At 43.5% G+C, this 18,841-nt stretch overlaps 1 protein-coding gene across 1 annotated transcript in view; it reads left to right on the forward strand.

Moving 5' to 3' along the window:
* Positions 1 to 903: 903 nt before the first annotated feature.
* LOC109906032 (BTB/POZ domain-containing protein KCTD8-like) overlaps positions 904 to 18,841 on the forward strand; it is a 96,553-nt gene continuing 78,615 nt past the window's right edge. Inside the window, exon 1 of the mRNA XM_020503676.2 lies at positions 904 to 2,097. Coding sequence (XP_020359265.1) covers positions 1,275 to 2,097 — 823 coding nt within the window. The 5' untranslated portion in view covers positions 904 to 1,274. The remainder of the gene's footprint in view (positions 2,098 to 18,841) is intronic.

Below are 18,841 nucleotides of genomic sequence, written 5' to 3' on the forward strand. Positions count from 1 at the left end.
TTCGATGACGCTCTCTGTTCAATTAGATGGAGGAAAGTCTGGCCTTGTAACGTGTCATTGTGTTCAATGACCTGTGAGCCTCTATGCTGAACTGTGGTATCGTTTTGTTACATTGGTGTCAGATATAATCATATAGAAAAGGTATTGAAGAATTTTCGGTTGAGCTAATGAATTGAATCAGTATATGCTTGGGGAATAATTAGATCATCTTTGAACAGACATGTACATAACTACAGAATATCTTTACAGAGAGGCAGAAACATTTCCTAGTGATTTAGATGTTTTACATAGGTCTACATCTCATCATTTATTTTCGCTGTTGTCTAATAGTTCACATTGAGATCGTCTCCTCATCAATATAAATGATAATTGACCCATTTTGTTCAACATTTCAACATGTTAATTGTTAGGCAAAAAAACAAGACCTCAACGATGTTTTGAGTTTATTGGACAAACAACATGTAAAGATCATGTTGAAATGTTTTGCAGCATTCCAACAGATGGCACTGTGGGCTTCTGATTTGAACCCAAATGTTGAACCATAGAAATGTGTTGGATATTTGCCACTGCTACAGCATTGTTGCATTTCCAATCAACCAAAAATACATATTGTGTAGGAAATATGGTTGTGTAATATATTATAGCATTTGTTAAAAAGACATGTGAAGCATATAAACAGACTGCGACATATGTCACATTTTTACTGTCGACATTACGGAAGCAACATAAAAAAAAATGCTGGGATTGGTTAATGTCTGAAAATATGTGTCTGTTTATAATGTTGTTTATGTCATTTTCATTACCAGGTCATCTTCAGACTTTAAAAAGGAGATGAAGTTGGGTAATATTGTAGCAGTACTTCCTCTTTAAAAGGCTGTAACTGGAGCACCTCCCCTTTTATTCAGAGGATGATGTCATCCGGGAGTCACTCAGTGTTTTTTTTCTTCTCCTGCTCTATCGCTCTCTCTTCGCATTTGCACTCTCCATTAGTGAGGTGACAGGACACTTCTCTGTCTGTCCATATTTTCTCTCTTTCTCGCTCTCCCTCTCTCTCTTCCTCCTTAGCTTCCTTTAACAGCAGGGATGTAGTCCTCTGCCCCTTTCAAACTTCAGCACCTGCTATGCTGTGAACTCCTTGGTGACCTCTATTGATTCTATTGAGACCGCTCCTTACTGAGATATTTTGCTCCACTTGTTTGAGAGGATCTAAGAGGACCTTATTGGGTTTGGAAGTTGTTTGATTTCTCTCTATACCCTGGTAGAACTACAGGACCATGGCCATGAAGGAGACCATTCTGCCCATCAGCGAGGTGTCTGGCCCGGCCCCGTTGCCCTACCCGGAGGTAGTGGAGCTCAACGTGGGTGGCCAGGTGTATGTCACGAAGCGCTCTACCCTGGTCAGCGTGCCCGACACCACCCTGCACGCCATGTTCACCCGGTGCCCGCCACGGGAGCTGCCAAGGGACAGCCGCGGGCGCTTCTTTATCGACCGCGATGGCTTCCTGTTCCGCTACGTGCTGGACTTCCTGCGAGACCGCCAGCTGGTGCTGCCCGACCACTTCCCTGAGCGTGAGCGCCTGCAGAGGGAAGCCGAGCACTTCCAGCTGGGCGAACTGCTGCGCCTCCTGGGGCCCCGGGTGGGTTCCAAGCAAGGCTCCATGAATGATGAAGGCTGCCACAGCGATATTGAGGAGAGCTCACAAAGCAGTGAGTACCCCACAGGTCGTACCTTGACTTCCTCGGACAAGAGGTCAGGGTTCATCACCATCGGCTACAGGGGATCCTACACCACGGTGCGGGACAATCAAGCCGACGCCAAGTTCCGACGCGTGGCCAGGATCATGGTGTGTGGACGCATCGCCCTGGCCAAAGAGGTGTTTGGGGAAACACTGAACGAGAGCCGGGACCCAGACCGGCCGCCAGAGAAGTACACGTCAAGGTTTTACCTCAAGTTCACCTACTTGGAGCAGGCATTTGACCGGCTTTCTGAGGCGGGCTTTACAATGGTGGCTTGTAATTCCACGGGAACAGCCGCTTTTGTCAACCAGTACAGGGACGACAAACTCTGGAGCAGCTACACAGAGTACATCTTCTTCAGTAAGTGCAAAATTACTTCTCACGCATTCACTAGCATACATTTTTGGAAAAGTGGGTCCAACATGTTTTGTCAGGTTTTGGTATTGTGTCAAGTTTCGCTTCACAAGTGAAACGATTGAATGAATTATTTGCCTATCTATTTGAACTTGGATTGTACAGGCTTTTAAAGGTAAAGAATACATTTTCCTCTACGTGGTTCAAAGTAATCATTACCAGCTTCTTCACTTTCCTTTAGAACATCCTCCCTGTTCCTCTAATCTGTTTTTGACATGTTTTCCAAAATCACAATAAATCTAGTAAATATGAGAATAGATTAGAGAGAAAGGTGTGTATGACAGTTACATATAGGGCTCTATTTTAACAAAGTCTTAGCGCTGGCGGTAGGCTATAAGTTCAGGCAAGTGTCAGAAATATTTTTGCTATTTTCACAAACATTATTATGGGTGCAATAGCTGACGGTGGCGTGAGAGGCCTGGGTTTTGAGTCATAAACAAGTTGTGGGTGTTTCAAGCCTTGACACCTCACTGGCCAGAAACATGGACCATGGCTAAAAATGTGGTTGCTCCAAGTCGTGTATTTACAGTCTTTCATGTATTGCATTGTCATCAACTCCAATACAAATGTTAGTCTGTTGAAGCCTAGTTCGTTGAATTGCCTGCCCCATATTTGCTAAATATGGTGAGCATATTTGCAGTCACATTATTGTAATTGCATTGCTCAATATGGAAATACGTTAATAAACATAGGCAATAGCATTCACACTGATATAGAGGCTAGGCCAGAGGAGGCTGGTGGGAGGAGCTATAGGAGGACAGGCTCATTGTAAAGGCTGGAATGGAATAAATGAAACGGTATGAAACAAATCAAAAATATGTAAGCCATGTTTACATTAAACATTAATTCCATTTCAGCCATTACAATCAGCCTGTCCTCCTATTGCTCCTTCCACCAGCCTCATCTGGGCTAGGTCCACTGTAAATTGCAGTTTGGACATGCCGAACATAATCAATAAGCAATATTAAATTCACTAGGGAGGAGGTGAGAGGAGTGTCCCTGGGAGTGTGGTGCCAGGAAAATAACCTCTCACCCAACGTCAACAAAACTAGGGAGCTGATCGTGGACTTAAGGAAACAGCAGAGGGAGCACCCCCCTATCCACATCAACGGGACAGCAGTGGAGAAGGTGGAAAGCTTCGAGCTCCTTGGCGTACACATCACTGACAAACTGAAAGGGTCCAACCACACAGACAGTGTGGTGAAGAAGGCGCAACAGTGCCTCTTCAAACTCAGGAGGCTGAAGAAATTTGGTTTGGCACCTAAAACCCTCACATAGATCATCAAGGACAACAACCACCACTGCCTGTTCACCCCGCTATCATCCAGAAGGCGAGGTCAGTACAGGTGCATCAAAGCTGGGACAGAGAGACTGAAAAACAGCAATCACTAGCACATTAGAGGCTGCTGCCTATATACAGGGCCTTGCGAAAGTATTCGGCCCCCTTGAACTTTGCGACCTTTTGCCACATTTCAGGCTTCAAACATAAAGATATAAAACTGCATTTTTTTGTGAAGAATCAACAACAAGTGGGACACAATCATGAAGTGGAACGACATTTATTGGATATTTCAAACTTTTTTAACAAATCAAAAACTGAAAAATTGGGCGTGCAAGATTATTCAGTCCCTTTACTTTCAGTGCAGAAAACTCTCTCCAGAAGTTCAGTGAGGATCTCTGAATGATCCAATGTTGACCTAAATGACTAATGATGATAAATACAATCCACCTGTGTGTAATCAAGTCTCCGTATAAATGCACCTGCACTGTGATAGTCTCAGAGGTCCGTTAAAAGCGCAGAGAGCATCATGAAGAACAAGGAACACAACCAGGCAGGTCCGAGATACTGTTGTGAAGAAGTTTAAAGCCGGATTTGGATACAAAAAGATTTCCCAAGCTTTAAACATTCCAAGGAGCACTGTGCAAGCGATAATATTGAAATGGAAGGAGTATCAGACCACTGCAAATCTACCAAGACCTGGCCATCCCTCTAAACTTTCAGCTCATACAAGGAGAAGACTGATCAGAGATGCAGCCAAGAGGCCCATGATCACTCTGGATGAACTGCAGAGATCTACAGCTGAGGTGGGAGACTCTGTCCATAGGACAACAATCAGTCGTATATTGCACAAATCTGGCCTTTATGGAAGAGTGGCAAGAAGAAAGCCATTTCTTAAAGATATCCATAAAAAGTGTTGTTTAAAGTTTGCCACAAGCCACCTGGGAGACACACCAAACATGTGGAAGAAGGTGCTCTGGTCAGATGAAACCAAAATTGAACTTTTTGGCAACAATGCAAAATGTTATGTTTGGCGTAAAAGCAACACAGCTCATCACCCTGAACACACCATCCCCACTGTCAAACATGGTGGTGGCAGCATCATGGTTTGGACCTTAAAATTGATGGGAAGATGGATGGAGCCAAATACAGGACCATTCTGGAAGAAAACCTGATGGAGTCTGCAAAAGACCTGAGACTGGGACGGAGATTTGTCTTCCAACAAGACAATGATCCAAAACATAAAGCAACATCTACAATGGAATGGTTCAAAAATAAACATATCCAGGTGTTAGAATGGCCAAGTCAAAGTCCAGACCTGAATCCAATCGAGAATCTGTGGATAGAACTGAAAACTGCTGTTCACAAATGCTCTCCATCCAACCTCACTGAGCTCGAGCTGTTTTGCAAGGAGGAATGGGAAAAAATGTCAGTCTCTCGATGTGCAAAACTGATAGAGACATACCCCAAGCGACTTACAGCTGTAATCGCAGCAAAAGGTGGCGCTACAAAGTATTAACTTAAGGGGGCTGAATAATTTTGCACGGCCAATTTTTCAGTTTTTGATTTGTTAAAAAGGTTTGAAATATCCAATAAATGTCATTCCACTTCATGATTGTGACCCACTTGTTGTTGATTCTTCACAAAAAAATACAGTTTTATATCTTTATGTTTGAAGCCTGAAATGTGGCAAAAGGTCGCAAAGTTCAAGGGGGCCGAATACTTTCGCAAGGCACTGTACATACACTTGAAATCACTGGCAACTTTAATAATGAAACACTAGTTACTTTAATAATGTTTACTTATTTTGCATTACTCTTCTCATATGTATATACTGTATTCCATCCTATTCTACTGTATCTTAGTCTGTCACTCTGACATTGCTCATACAAATATTTTTTATTCTTAATTCCGTTCCTTTACTTTAGATTGTGTGTATTGTTAGGTATTGTTAGATATTACTGCACTGTTGGAGCTAGAAACGCATGCATTTTGCTACACCCGCAATATCAAATCAATTGTATTCATACAGCCCTTCGTACATCAGCTGATATCTCAACGTGCTGTACAGAAATCCAGCCTAAAACACCAAACAGCAAGCAATGCAGGTGTAGAAGCACGGTGGCTAGGAAAAACTCCCTAGAAAGGCCAAAACCTAGGAAGAAACCTAGAGAGGAACCAGTCTATGAGGGGTGGCCAGTCCTCTTCTGGCTGTGCCGGGTGGAGATTATAACAGAACATGGCCAAGATGTTCAAATGTTCATAAATGTCCAGCATGGTCAAATAATAATAATCACAGTAGTTGTCGAGGGTGCAGCAAGTCATCACCTCAGGAGTAAATGTCAGTTGGCTTTTCATTGCCGATCATTAAGAGTTTCTCTACCGCTCCTGCTGTCTCTAGAGAGTTGAAAAAGCAGGACTGGGACAGGTAGCACGTCCGGTGAACAGGTCAGGATTCCATAGCCGCAGGCAGAACAGCAGCACGGCCAGATGGAATAGGGACAGCAAGGAGTCATCATGCCAGGTAGTCCTGAGGCATGGTCCTAGGGCTCAGGTCCTCCGAGAGAGAGAGAGAAAGAAAGAGAGAAAGAGGGTATTAGAGAGAGCATACTTAAATTCACACCGGATAAGACCCCAGATATAATAAACTGACCCTAGCCCCCCGACACAAACTATTGCAGCATAAATACTGGAGGCTGAGACAGGAGGGGTCAGGAGACACTGTGGCCCCATCCGATGATACACCCGGACAGGGCAAAACAGGAAGGATATAACCCCACCCACTTTGCCGAAGCACAGCCCCCACACCACTAGAGGGATATCTATAACATCTGCTGTGTATGTGACAAATAAAATTTGATTTGATTTTGAATGTCAAGGCCTAAAAAGACCGTGTATGTTTATAATCAAATTCAGAAAAAAAACTAAACAACTTGTTTTAAATAGGTTGTTTGAATACTGTTACAGATATCTTAATTGCTCCCCCGCACATAATACAGACAAGGAAACTTATACTATGGAGGGTTTTACGCACATCCAAACATTTCACAGGAGTTGGACAAAGATGCAATATAAAGAGAAAGGGGGAATGTCCACTCACTGTTACACTGCTCACAAATGTAATGTTTTATAAACATCATGGAGCCATCCTATAGGTCATATTTGCACTTCTCCAGAAATAGCAGATGAAATTGCATTGCATTCAAGCCATGTATGTTCTCAACATAAACCCACTGACTGGTGAATCTTTCTAATAAGTTTTAAGTCAAATTAAATGAAAATTTTTTTTTTAAACAATGTCAGGTCAGAAGTATGATATCATAAATCGCATCTCTCGTTCCACGAGCATAAGGCAATGTATGCACACGTAGGCTTAAGGGCTCATTGGCATGAATGTTTACCCTATACATTGACGATCAAAGTGTATTAAATAGTATACAGTAACCATAGAATAGGCCTAGTCATAAAAAACTTGTAGCCTATCTAGTTTTTTGTATTGGCTTAAACATGGAAACATTAGTCTACACACATTGCATTCGTATTTCAAAAGTGTACTGCGTGTTCAAGACATGGACAATTGGACATTGCCCAAATGTTATAAGAAGATTAGCCTTCCATTAGCCTGCCATCCCATTATTTGACAGGTCTAATAGGCTAGTGGAAGACGCAATTTTGTTTACCAAATGAAAAAGGAAAAGCAATAAGAAGTCTATTGTAATAACTTGATGACGGGCTCCTAAACAACTGTGCTATTTTGTTTGTAGTTTTTTCACATTGTAACTCATGTTGTACATAATGTTGCTGCTACTGTCTCTTATGACCAAAAAGAGCTTCTGGACATCAGAACAGCGATTACTCACCTCGAACTGGACAAAGATTTTTTCTTTAATGAGTTTGATGCAAAGGACATACTGCTTTGTCAAGACAAGGCCCAAATCCCTGTCATCAGCATGAAGAAAAGACAGAGAAAAGGGGGAGGAGTGCCTTGTAAGAATCTGCCAATGAGGAGGAAAACCACCACTACCCTCCATATTATTGGCCAACGTGCAATCATTGGAAAACAAACTGGATGATTAAGACTATCCGACCAACGGGGCATTAAAGACTGTATTATCTTGTGTTTCACCGAGACGTGGCTGAACGACGACACGGATATAGAGCTGGGTGGCTTCTTCGTGCATCGGCAGGACAGAGCAGCCACGTCTGGTAAGGCGAGGGATGGGTGTGTGTGTGTGTGTCTATTTGTAAAATACTGCCGGCACCCAATATCGAATATTAAAGAAGTCTCGAGGTATTGCTCACCTGAGAATACATCATAATAAGCTGTAGACCACACTATCTACCAAGAGAGTTCTCATTTATATTATTCGTAGCCGTCTATTTACCACCACAAACCGATGCTGGCACTAAGACTGCAATCAACGAGCTGTATAAGGCGATAAGCAAACATGAAAATGCTCATCCAGAAGAGGCGCTCCTAGTTGCCGGCGACTTTAATGCAGGCAAACTAAATCCATTATACCGAATTTCTACCAGCATGTCACATGTGCAACCAGAGGGAAAAAACTCTAGACCACCTTTAATCAACACCCAGCGATGCACACAAAACTCTCCCTGAACATCCATTTGGCAAATCTGACCATAATTCTATCCTCCTGATTCCTGCTTACAATCAAAAACTAAAGCAGGAAGTACCAGTGACCCACTCAATACGGAAGTGGTCAGATGATGCGGATGCTACGCTACAGGACTGTTTTGCCAGCACAGACTGGAAAATGGTCTGGGATTCATCCAATGGCATTGAGGAGTATACCACCTCAGTCACCGGCTTCATCGGTGACGTCGTCCCCGCAGTGACCATACGTACATTTCCTAACGAGAAGCAATGGATTACAGGGAACATCCGCATTGAGCTAAAGGCTAGAGCTGCCAATTTCAAGGAGCGTGACACTAATCTGGACACTAGTAGGAAATCCTGTTATGCCCTCAGACGAACCATCAAACAAGTAAAGCATCAATACAGGACTAAGATGGAATCCTCTGCTCTGATGTTCGTCGGATGTGGCAGGGCTTGAAAAATATTGCAGACTACAAAGGGAGACCCAGCCGCGGGCTGCCCAGTGAGGCGAGCCTACTAGACAAGCTAAATGCCTTTTATGCTCGCTTCGAGGCAAGCAACACTGAAGCATGCATGAGAGCACCAGCTGTTCCAGACGACTTTGTGATTTCGCTCTCCGTAGCAGATGTGAGCAAGACCTTTAAACAGGTAATGCGCAAAGCTGCAGGGCTAGACAGATAACCAGGACGTGTATGCAAAGCTTGTCTACTGTACACTGATATTTTCAACCTCTCCCTGACCGAGTCTGTAATACCTACTGTACATGTTTCAAACAGACCACCATAATCCCTGTGCCAAGAACGCAAAGGTAACCTGCCTAAATGATTACGTAGCTAGCCATGAAGTGCTTTGACAGGATGGTCATGGCTCACATCAACACTATCATTCGAGAAACCCTAGACCCACTCTAATTTGCATACCGCCCCAACAGATCCACAGATGATGCAATCGCACACCACACTGCCCTTTCCCACCTGGACAAAAGGAACACCTATGTGAGAATGCTGTTTATTGACTACAGTTCAGCATCCAACACCATAGTGCCCACAAGGCTCATCACTCATCAGGACCCTGGTACTAAACCTCTCTCTGCAACTGGATCTTCCTGATGGGCCGCCCCAGGTGGTATGGGTACGCAACAGCACATCTGCCTCAACACGGGGGCCCCTCAGGGGTGCGTGCTTAATCCCCTCCTGTACTCCCTGTTCACCCATGCGTGGCCAAGCACGATTCCAACACCATTATTAAGTGACAACGACAACAATGAGACAGCCTATAGGGAGGAGGTCAGAGACCTGGCAGTGTGGTGCCAGGACAACAACCTCTCCCTCATTGTGAGCAAGACAACGGCGCTGATCGGGGACTTTTGGAAAAGGAGGGCACAACAGGCCTCCATTAACATTGACGGGGCTGAAGTGGAGCGGTCGAGAGTTTCAAGATCCTTGGTGTCCACATCACCAACAAACTATCATGGTCCAAACACACCAAGGCAGTTGTGAAGAGGGCACGACAACACATTTCCCCCCTCAGGAGACTGAAAAGATTTGGCATGGGTCCCCAGATCCTCAAAGTATAAACTGCACCATGGACCGGTTGCATCACCACTTGGTATGGCAACTGCTCGGCATCAATTTCTAAACTCTATTTCTTGAACTGCGTTGTTGGTTAATTAAGGGCTTGTAAGTAAGCATTTCACGGTTCTATTCGGTGCACGTGACAAGTAAAATGTGTGTCGATGTGACAAATGAGGCAAATGATCTTTTAAAATCAAAAATAGACTTTTAAAGTAATTTTTTTATTCCACCTTTATTTAACCAGGTGGGCCAGTTGAGAACAAGTTCTCATTTACAACTGCGACCTGGCCAAGATAAAGCAAAGCAGTGCGACACAAACACCACACATGGGATAAACAAAGTTACAGTCAATAACCCAATAGAACAATCTATGTACAGTGTGTGCAAATGTAGTAAGATCAGGGAGGTAAGGCAATAAATAAGCCATAGTTACTCCAGGTGTCCACTCCCATTTCTGAGTGTCTACATTTGATTTCTCTTGGAATCGACTTTTGGAGATCGACTTTTGGGGAATCGACTTTTGGGGAATCGACTTTTGGGGAATCGACTTTTGGGGAATCGACTTTTGGGGAATCGACTTTTGGGGAATCGACTTTTGGGGAATCGACTTTTGGGGAATCGACTTTTGGGGAATCGACTCTTGGAATCGACTATTCTTTTTGATGGAGGAGATTAGTTGCCGTACTTCTGAGAATAAAAACACTTGCATCCTTCATATAGAGCACGGCATGGAGAGAGAGTGGGGCAGGTGGGCAGGTCGGCATCAGGCAGACAGTCAGAACAGTGCACTACAGTGGTTCTTCCTTTAAAAGTTGTGGCGCACTGCAGCACAGCTTGCGGGGTGCTGCAAGATTTCTATGGGACGTTATTTAAGAGTCAGCTATTGTTGCCAGAATGACGCAATTTACCACAATCTGACACCATCTACCGCAAACGGTCACGTCATAAACGCAAAACCTTTTAAAAGGAAGAATCACTGTAGGAATATCAAAAGCTGTAACTCGCAATGGAATGCTGTGTCTTGCCATTTCTTGGCTTGAAATGTCTCGCGAATTCAGTAAAGCAGGGCCTATCATCAATGAATTGGCTAGGATCTTCTGCACGCAACAGACCGAAGGCTGAACACACACTAGCATCATTAGCAAAGCGGAGGCGAGCCAGATCGAGGGAGAGAGAGGAGGGGGGCAGGCAGGCAGGCAGAAAACATTTCTTGGTAATCTGTATCTCGTAATTTCTTGACTTGCATGCCTCTCTGGTTCTCACATTTTACAACATTTCCCAGGCCGTTAAGCCTAATATCTAGTTAGGCTATAAGCTTAACACGGAAACTAATGTTTTGTGATAACTGCACTGTGATTTTAATTTTGTGGGGGAATAACAAAAGAAAACAGTTTTCTGGTAGGGATTTTTCTTAGTGTTATGGATCCCAACTTAACACCCCTAATCAAATCCCCATTTCAAATGTTATTTGTCACATACACATGTTTAGCAGATGTTATTGCGGGTGTAGCGAAATGCTTGTGTTTCTAGCTCCGGCAGTGCTGTAAGATCTAATATAAGAAGTAATATCTAATAATTGCATAACATATACCTAACTCACACACACAAATGTAAGTAAACAAATGGAATTAACAATATATAAATATATGGACGAGCAATGTCAGAGCAGCATAGACTACAATAGTATTGAATACAGTATAAACATATGAGATGAGAAATGCAAGATATGTAAACATTACTAAAGTGACTAGTGTTCCATTTATTAAAGTGGGCAGTGATTTCAAGACAATGTATATAGAAAGCAGCCTCTAATGTGCTAGTTATAGCTATTTAACAGTCTTCTTTCCTTGAAATAGAAGCTATATTTCAGTCTCTCTGTCCTAGCTTTGATGCACCTGTACTGACCTCGCGTTCTGGATGATAGCGTGGTGAACAGGCAGTGGCTCGGGTGACTGTTGTCCTTGATGATCTTTTTGGCCTTCCTGTGACATTTCCAACAATGAACGGCGCCGATATCTGAACGCTTATTGTAGGCCACATCACGTGTATCAGTGCTCACATTCTAGGGCAATGGACAACATTCAATGTCCTTGAGGTAGCAGAGCTTTGCTTTTTCAATTTTGGTTGATTTCAAAAAAATAATCTAGAATAATTATACACTTACGTTTAAAAAAAAAGCAATGGCTGATAATCACACCTCACAACAACAAAACAAACTTTTCTTCAATGGAGTTGCCACTGACAAGCAAAAATATATAATATTCCTCCTTCCCAGGCCCCTTGGACGTGTTCTTCAACCTGACAAAAGAGAACTAGGCAGCCAGCTCCCACGGGGCAGCAACACATCACACTAAAGCCGGCCGACAGGCCCTGTCGACCTCGCTGCCCCCTGCCCCTGTGTGCCTGCTCTCCCCCACGTCAAGCCTCCCCAATCCGTCAAAGCCTTCACATCCAATGGGACCAAGCCAAGAGTTCTTCATTAGCAGCAGGGAAACGTGACTCGGGGAGGTGAGACAGGGGTCTGGCAACAAGTCAGGGAGCAAAATGTCTGGAACTGTAGACCGTCAGAACATAGACTGGGCATTTTCTTCATGAACACCTTTCAGTCCCCTGAAGTCTTTTGCAGGTACACAAACACACATTCAGACACACAAACACATTGATACACAAGCGCACATAGCCTACATCCACACAGGCACACCATGTACGCACAAACACGTACACACACTCCTCTCTTTCTCAGTATTTATTTGTATTGATTAGAATGCTCCAATCTGTTTAGATTGGAGCAGTCGTCCCCCCTCCACAAATCATTCCCTATTCCCCAGACACACCTCACCCCTAGATACACCCCACCAAAACCCCATCTATCTGCCCTCAGGCAGTTTTCGATCAATCATTCCTCTTCCAATGAAAGTAGGGGCTCTATTTTCTGCTGCCGTTAAGGCGGCAGTAATGACAAATGCTCGCTCTTTGGCAAAGCCAGCTCTCTGCTATTTGGGTTGGATATCAGCTCGCTTGAACTAAGGTGGGATGGGTGTAAATATTTGAAATGTGTCCTTAAAAATGCCAATTTGCTCACCAAAAGCTGGTCTTAGCAGTAATGTAATTAGTTATGGTCGATTTTGCCAGCGGAGACCCACAGTAGCCTATAAACAATGTTTTATTAAAATATCAGAAGCAGCAAAACAGTCAACAGACATTCTTTACATTGGACATTATTATTGTCCATGAAGCTTCTGTGAAAATGTCACGTTCTTCTAAATGAGCAGACCAAGGTGCAGCGTGAGTATAGTTCCACATCATTTAATGAATAAGTGAAACAAAATAACAAAACTGTGACTACATAGTGTTCAAACACACTAAACATAAACAATATCCCATAACCCACAGGTGGAATAAAATGCTACTTAAGTATGATCCCCAATTAGAGACAACGATAACCAGCTGCCTCTAATTGGAATCATACATATCACCAACACAGGAAATCAAACCTAGAACCCCACATAGAAAATACAAACTAGAACAAAAACCCCTAGTCACGCCCTGACCTACTCTACCATAGAAAATACAGGTTTTCTATGGTCAGGACGTGACAGAAAACTTTGGACACATTGGGCCTATGTGCAATGCCAGGGGACTGAAAGGGGGCAGCAGGTAGCCCAGTGGTTAGAGCGTTGGGTCGTAACCGGAAGGTTGCTGGATTGAATCCCTGAGCTGACAAGGTAAATACAGTGCCTTGCGAAAGTATTCGGCCCCCTTGAACTTTGCGACCTTTTGCCACATTTCAGGCTTCAAACATAAAGATATAAAACTGTATTTTTTTGTGAAGAATCAACAACAAGTGGGACACAATCATGAAGTGGAACGACATTTATTGGATATTTCAAACTTTTTTAACAAATCAAAAACAGAAAAATTGGGCGTGCAAAATTATTCAGCCCCCTTAAGTTAATACTTTGTAGCGCCACCTTTTGCTGCGATTACAGCTGTAAGTCGCTTGGGGTATGTCTCTATCAGTTTTGCACATCGAGAGACTGAAATTTTTCCCATTCCTCCTTGCAAAACAGCTCGAGCTCAGTGAGGTTGGATGGAGAGCATTTGTGAACAGCAGTTTTCAGTTCTTTCCACAGATTCTCGATTGGATTCAGGTCTGGACTTTGACTTGGCCATTCTAACACCTGGATATGTTTATTTTGGAACCATTCCATTGTAGATTTTGCTTTATGTTTTGGATCATTGTCTTGTTGGAAGACAAATCTCCGTCCCAGTCTCAGGTCTTTTGCAGACTCCATCAGGTTCTTCCAGAATGGTCCTGTATTTGGCTCCATCCATCTTCCCATCAATTTTAACCATCTTCCCTGTCCCTGCTGAAGAAAAGCAGGCCCAAACCATGATGCTGCCACCACCATGTTTGACAGTGGGGATGGTATGTTCAGGGTGATGAGCTGTGTTGCTTTTACGCCAAACAGAAAGTTTTGCATTGTTGCCAAAAAGTTCAATTTTGGTTTCATCTGACCAGAGCACCTTCTTCCACATGTTTGGTGTGTCTCTCAGGTGGCTTGTGGCAAACTTTAAACGACACTTTTTATGGATATCTTTAAGAAATGGCTTTCTTCTTGCCACTCTTCCACAAAGGCCAGATTTGTGCAATATACGACTGATTGTTGTCCTATGGACAGAGTCTCCCACCTCAGCTGTAGATCTCTGCAGTTCATCCAGAGTGATCATGGGCCTCTTGGCTGCATCTCTGATCAGTCTTCTCCTTGTATGAGCTGAAAGTTGAGGGACGGCCAGGTCTTGGTAGATTTGCAGTGGTCTGATACTCCTTCCATTTCAATATTATCGCTTGCACAGTGCTCCTTGGGATGTTTAAAGCTTGGGAAATCTTTTTGTATCCAAATCCGGCTTTAAACTTCTTCACAACAGTATCTCGGACCTGCCTGGTGTGTTCCTTGTTCTTCATGATGCTCTCTGCGCTTTTAACGGACCTCTGAGACTATCACAGTGCAGGTGCATTTATACAGAGACTTGATTACACACAGGTGGATTGTATTTATCATCATTAGTCATTTAGGTCAACATTGGATCATTCAGAGATCCTCACTGAACTTCTGGAGAGAGTTTGCTGCAATGAAAGTAAAGGGGCTGAATAATTTTGCACGCCCAATTTTTCAGTTTTTGATTTGTTAAAAAAGTTTGAAATATCCAATAAATGTTGTTTCTCTTCATGATTGTGTCCCACTTGTTGTTGATTCTTCACAAAAAATACAGTTTTATATCTTTATGTTTGAAGCCTGAAATGTGGCAAAAGGTCGCAAAGTTCAAGGGGGCCAAATACTTTCGCAAGGCACTGTATATGTCGTTCTGCCCCTGAGCAAGGCAGTTAACCCACTGTTCCCTGGGCACCGTAGATGTCGATTAAGGCAGCCCCCCACACCTCTCTGATTCAGAGGGGTTGGGTTAAATGCGGAAGACACATTTCAGTTGAATGCATTCAGTTGGACAACTGACTAGGTTCCCTCCTTTCCCCTAACAAATGAAAGGTGTCTGAAGTCTTTTTAGGACATCAAATCACATTTTATTTGTCACACGCTCCGAATTCAATGCTCCGAATACCGTGAAATTCTTACTTACAAGCCCTTAACCAACAATGCAGTTCAAGAAAATATTTACTAAATAAACTAAAGTTTAAAAAATGAACACAAGAAAATTTCATAACAATAACAAGGCTATATACACGGGGTACCGGTACTTAGTCGATGTGCAGGGGTACAGGTTAGTCGAGGTAATTTGTAAAGTGACTATGCATAGATAATAAACAGTGAGTAGCAGCAGTGTAAAAACAAAGGGGGGGAGGGGGTGAATGTAAATAGTCCGGGTGACCATTTGATTAATTTTAGAGCAGTCTTATAGCTTGGGTTTAGAAGCTGTTAAGGTGCCTTTTGGTCCTAGATTTGGCGCTCTGGTACCGCTTGCCGTGAGGTAGCTGAGTGAACAGCCTATGACTTGAGTGACTGGAGTCTTTGACAATTTTTGGGGCGCTTCTCTCTGACACCGCCTACTATATAGGTCCTGGATGTCAGAAGGCTTGGCTCAAGTGATATACTGGGCCGTAGGTAATACCATCTGTAGCGCCTTACGGTCGGATGCCAAGCAGTTGCCATACCAGGCAGTGATGCAACCAGTCAGGATGCTCTTGATGGTGCAGCTGTATAACTTTTTGAAGATCTGGGGACCCATGCCAAATCTTTTCAGTCTCCTGAGGGGGAATTGGTGTTGTCGTGTCCTCTTCACAACTGTCTTGGTGTGTTTGGACCATGATAGTTTGTTGGGGATGTGGACACCAAGGAACTTGAAACTCTTGACTGCTCCACTACAGCCCCGTCAATGTTAATGGGGGCCTGTTTGGCCCTCCTTTTCCTATAGTCCATGATCAGCTCCTTTGTCTTGATCACATTAAGTGAGAGGTTGTTGTCCTGGCACCACACTGCCAGATCTCTGACCTCCCTATAGGCTGTCTAATCGTTGTCAGTGATCAGGCCTACCACTGCTGTGTCGCCAGCAAACTTAATGGTGTTGGAGTTGTGCTTGGCCACGCAGTCGTGGGTGAACAGGGAGTACAGGAGGGGACTGAGCACGCACCCCTGAAGGGCCCCAGTGTTGAGGATCAGCGTGGCAGATGTGTTGTTGCCTACCCTTACGACCTGGGGTGGCCCGTCAGGAAGTCCAGGATCCAGTTGCAGAGGGAGGGGTTTAGTCCTAGAGCAGTCTTATCACTTATCACAAATTTATTTTCATCACTCAGTGATGAGCTTTGTGGGCAGTATGGTGTTAAACACTGAGTTGTAGACAATGAACAGCATTCTCACAAAGGCGTTCCTTTTGTACAGGTGGGAAAGTGTGGAGTGCGATTGAGATTGCGTCATCTGTGGATCTGTTGGGGCAGTATCCAAATTGGAGTGGGTCTAGGGTTTCCGGGATGTTTGTGTTTATGTGAGCTATGACCAACCTTTCAAAGCACTTCATTGCTACCGACATGAGTGCTACGGGGCTGTAATCATTTAGGCAGGTTACCTAAGCTTTTTTGGTTACAGGGACTATGGTGGTCTGTTTGAAACATATACAGTTGAAGTCGGGAGTTTACATACACTTAGGTTGGAGTCATTAAAACTCGTTTTTCAACCACTTCACAAATGTCTTGTTAACAAACTCTAGTTTCATCAAGTCATTTAGAACATCTACTTTGAGGATGACACAAGTCATTTTTCCAACAATTGTTTACAGACAGATTATTTCACTTATAATTCACTTTTTCACAATTCCAGTGGGTCAGAAGTTCACATGCACTAAGTTGACTGTGCCTTTAAACAGCTTGGAAAATTCCAGAAAAGTATGTCATGGCTTTAGAAGCTTCTGATAGGCTAATTGACATCATTTGAGTCAATTGGAGGTGTACATGTGGATGTATTTCAAGGCCTACCTTCAAACTCTGTGAAAATGGGAACATAAAAAGAAATCAGCCAAGACCTCAGAAGAAAATTGTGGACCACCACAAGCCTGGTTCATCCTTGGGAGCAATTTCCAAACACCTGAAGGTACCATGTTCATCTGTACAAACAATAGTATGCAAGTATAAACACCATGGGACCAAGCAGCCGTCGTACCGCTGAGGAAGGAGATGTGTTCTTTCTCTTAGAGATGAACATACTTTACTGCGAAAAGTGCCAAACAATCCCAGAACAACAACAAAGGACCTTGTGAAGATGCTGGAAGAAACAGGTACAAAAGTATCTATATCCACAGTAAAACGAGTCCTACATAGACATAACCTGAAAGGCAAGTAAGAATACACTGCTCCAAAACCTCCAAAGCCAGACTACGGTTTGCAACTGCACATGGGGACAAAAATCGTACTTTTTAGAGAAATGTCCTCTGGTCTGATGAACCAAAAATAGAACTGTTTGGCCATAATAACCATCGTTATGTTTGGAGGAAAAAGGGGGAGGCTTGCAAGCCCGAAGAACACCATCCCAACCGTGAAGCACGGAGGTGGCAGCATCATGCTGTGGGGGTGCTTTGCTGCAGGAGGGACTGGTGCACTTCACAAAATAGATGGCAGGAGGAAGGAAAATTATGTGGATATATTGAATCAACTTCTCAAGACATCAGTCAGGAAGTTAAAGCTTGGTCGCAAATGGGTATTCCAAATTGACAAATGATTCAAGCATACTTCCAAAGTTATGGCAAATTGGCTTAAGACAACAAAATCTAAGTATTGGAGTGGCCATCACAAAGCCCTGACCTCAATCCTATAAAAAAAATTGTGGGCAGAACTGAAAAGGCGTGTGCGAGCAAGGAGGCCTACAAACCTGACTCAGTTCACCAGCTCGGTCAGGAGGAATGGGAAAAAATTCACACAACTTATTGTGGGAAGCTTGTGGAAGGCTACCCGAAACGTTTGACCCAAGTTAAACAATTTAAAAGGGCAATGCAATCAAATAGTAATTGAGTGTATGCAAACATCTGACACACTGGGAATGTGATGAAAGAAATAAAAGCTGAAATAAATAATTCTCTACTGTTATTCTGACATTTCACATTCTTAAAATAAAGTGGTGATGCTAACTGACCTAACAGGGATTTTTTACTAGGATTAAATGTCAGGAATTGTGAAATTTTGCTAAGGCGTATGTAACCTTACGACTTCAACTGTATGTATTACAGACTTGGTCAGGGAGAGGTTGAAAATGTCAGTGAAGACAAATGCAAGTTGGTCAGCGCATGCTTTGAGTAGACGTCCTGGTAATCCATCTGGCCCCACGGCTTTGTGAAGGTCTTGCTGACATCAGCTACGGAGAGCGTGATCACAGCTCTCATGCATTCTTCATTGTTGCTTGCCTGGAAGCGAGCATTAAAGGCATTTAGCTCGTCTGGTAGGCTCATGTAATTGTGCAGCTCATGGCTTGGTTTCCCTTTGTAGTCCGTAATAGTTTTCAAACCTTGTCACATCCGATGAGCGTAGAGCCGGTGTAGTAGGATTCAATCTTAGTCCTGTATTGATGCTTTGCCTGTTTGATGGTTTGTCTGAGGGCATAGCGGGATTTCTTTTAAGTGTCCAGATTAGTGAGCCTCTCCTTGAAAGTGCCAGCTCTGGTCTTTAGCTCGTTGCGGATGTTGCCTGTAATCCATGGCGTCTGGTTGGGATATGTACGTACG

This window comes from Oncorhynchus kisutch, linkage group LG15 (assembly GCF_002021735.2).
Source record: "Oncorhynchus kisutch isolate 150728-3 linkage group LG15, Okis_V2, whole genome shotgun sequence".
Classification (NCBI taxonomy): domain Eukaryota; kingdom Metazoa; phylum Chordata; class Actinopteri; order Salmoniformes; family Salmonidae; genus Oncorhynchus; species Oncorhynchus kisutch.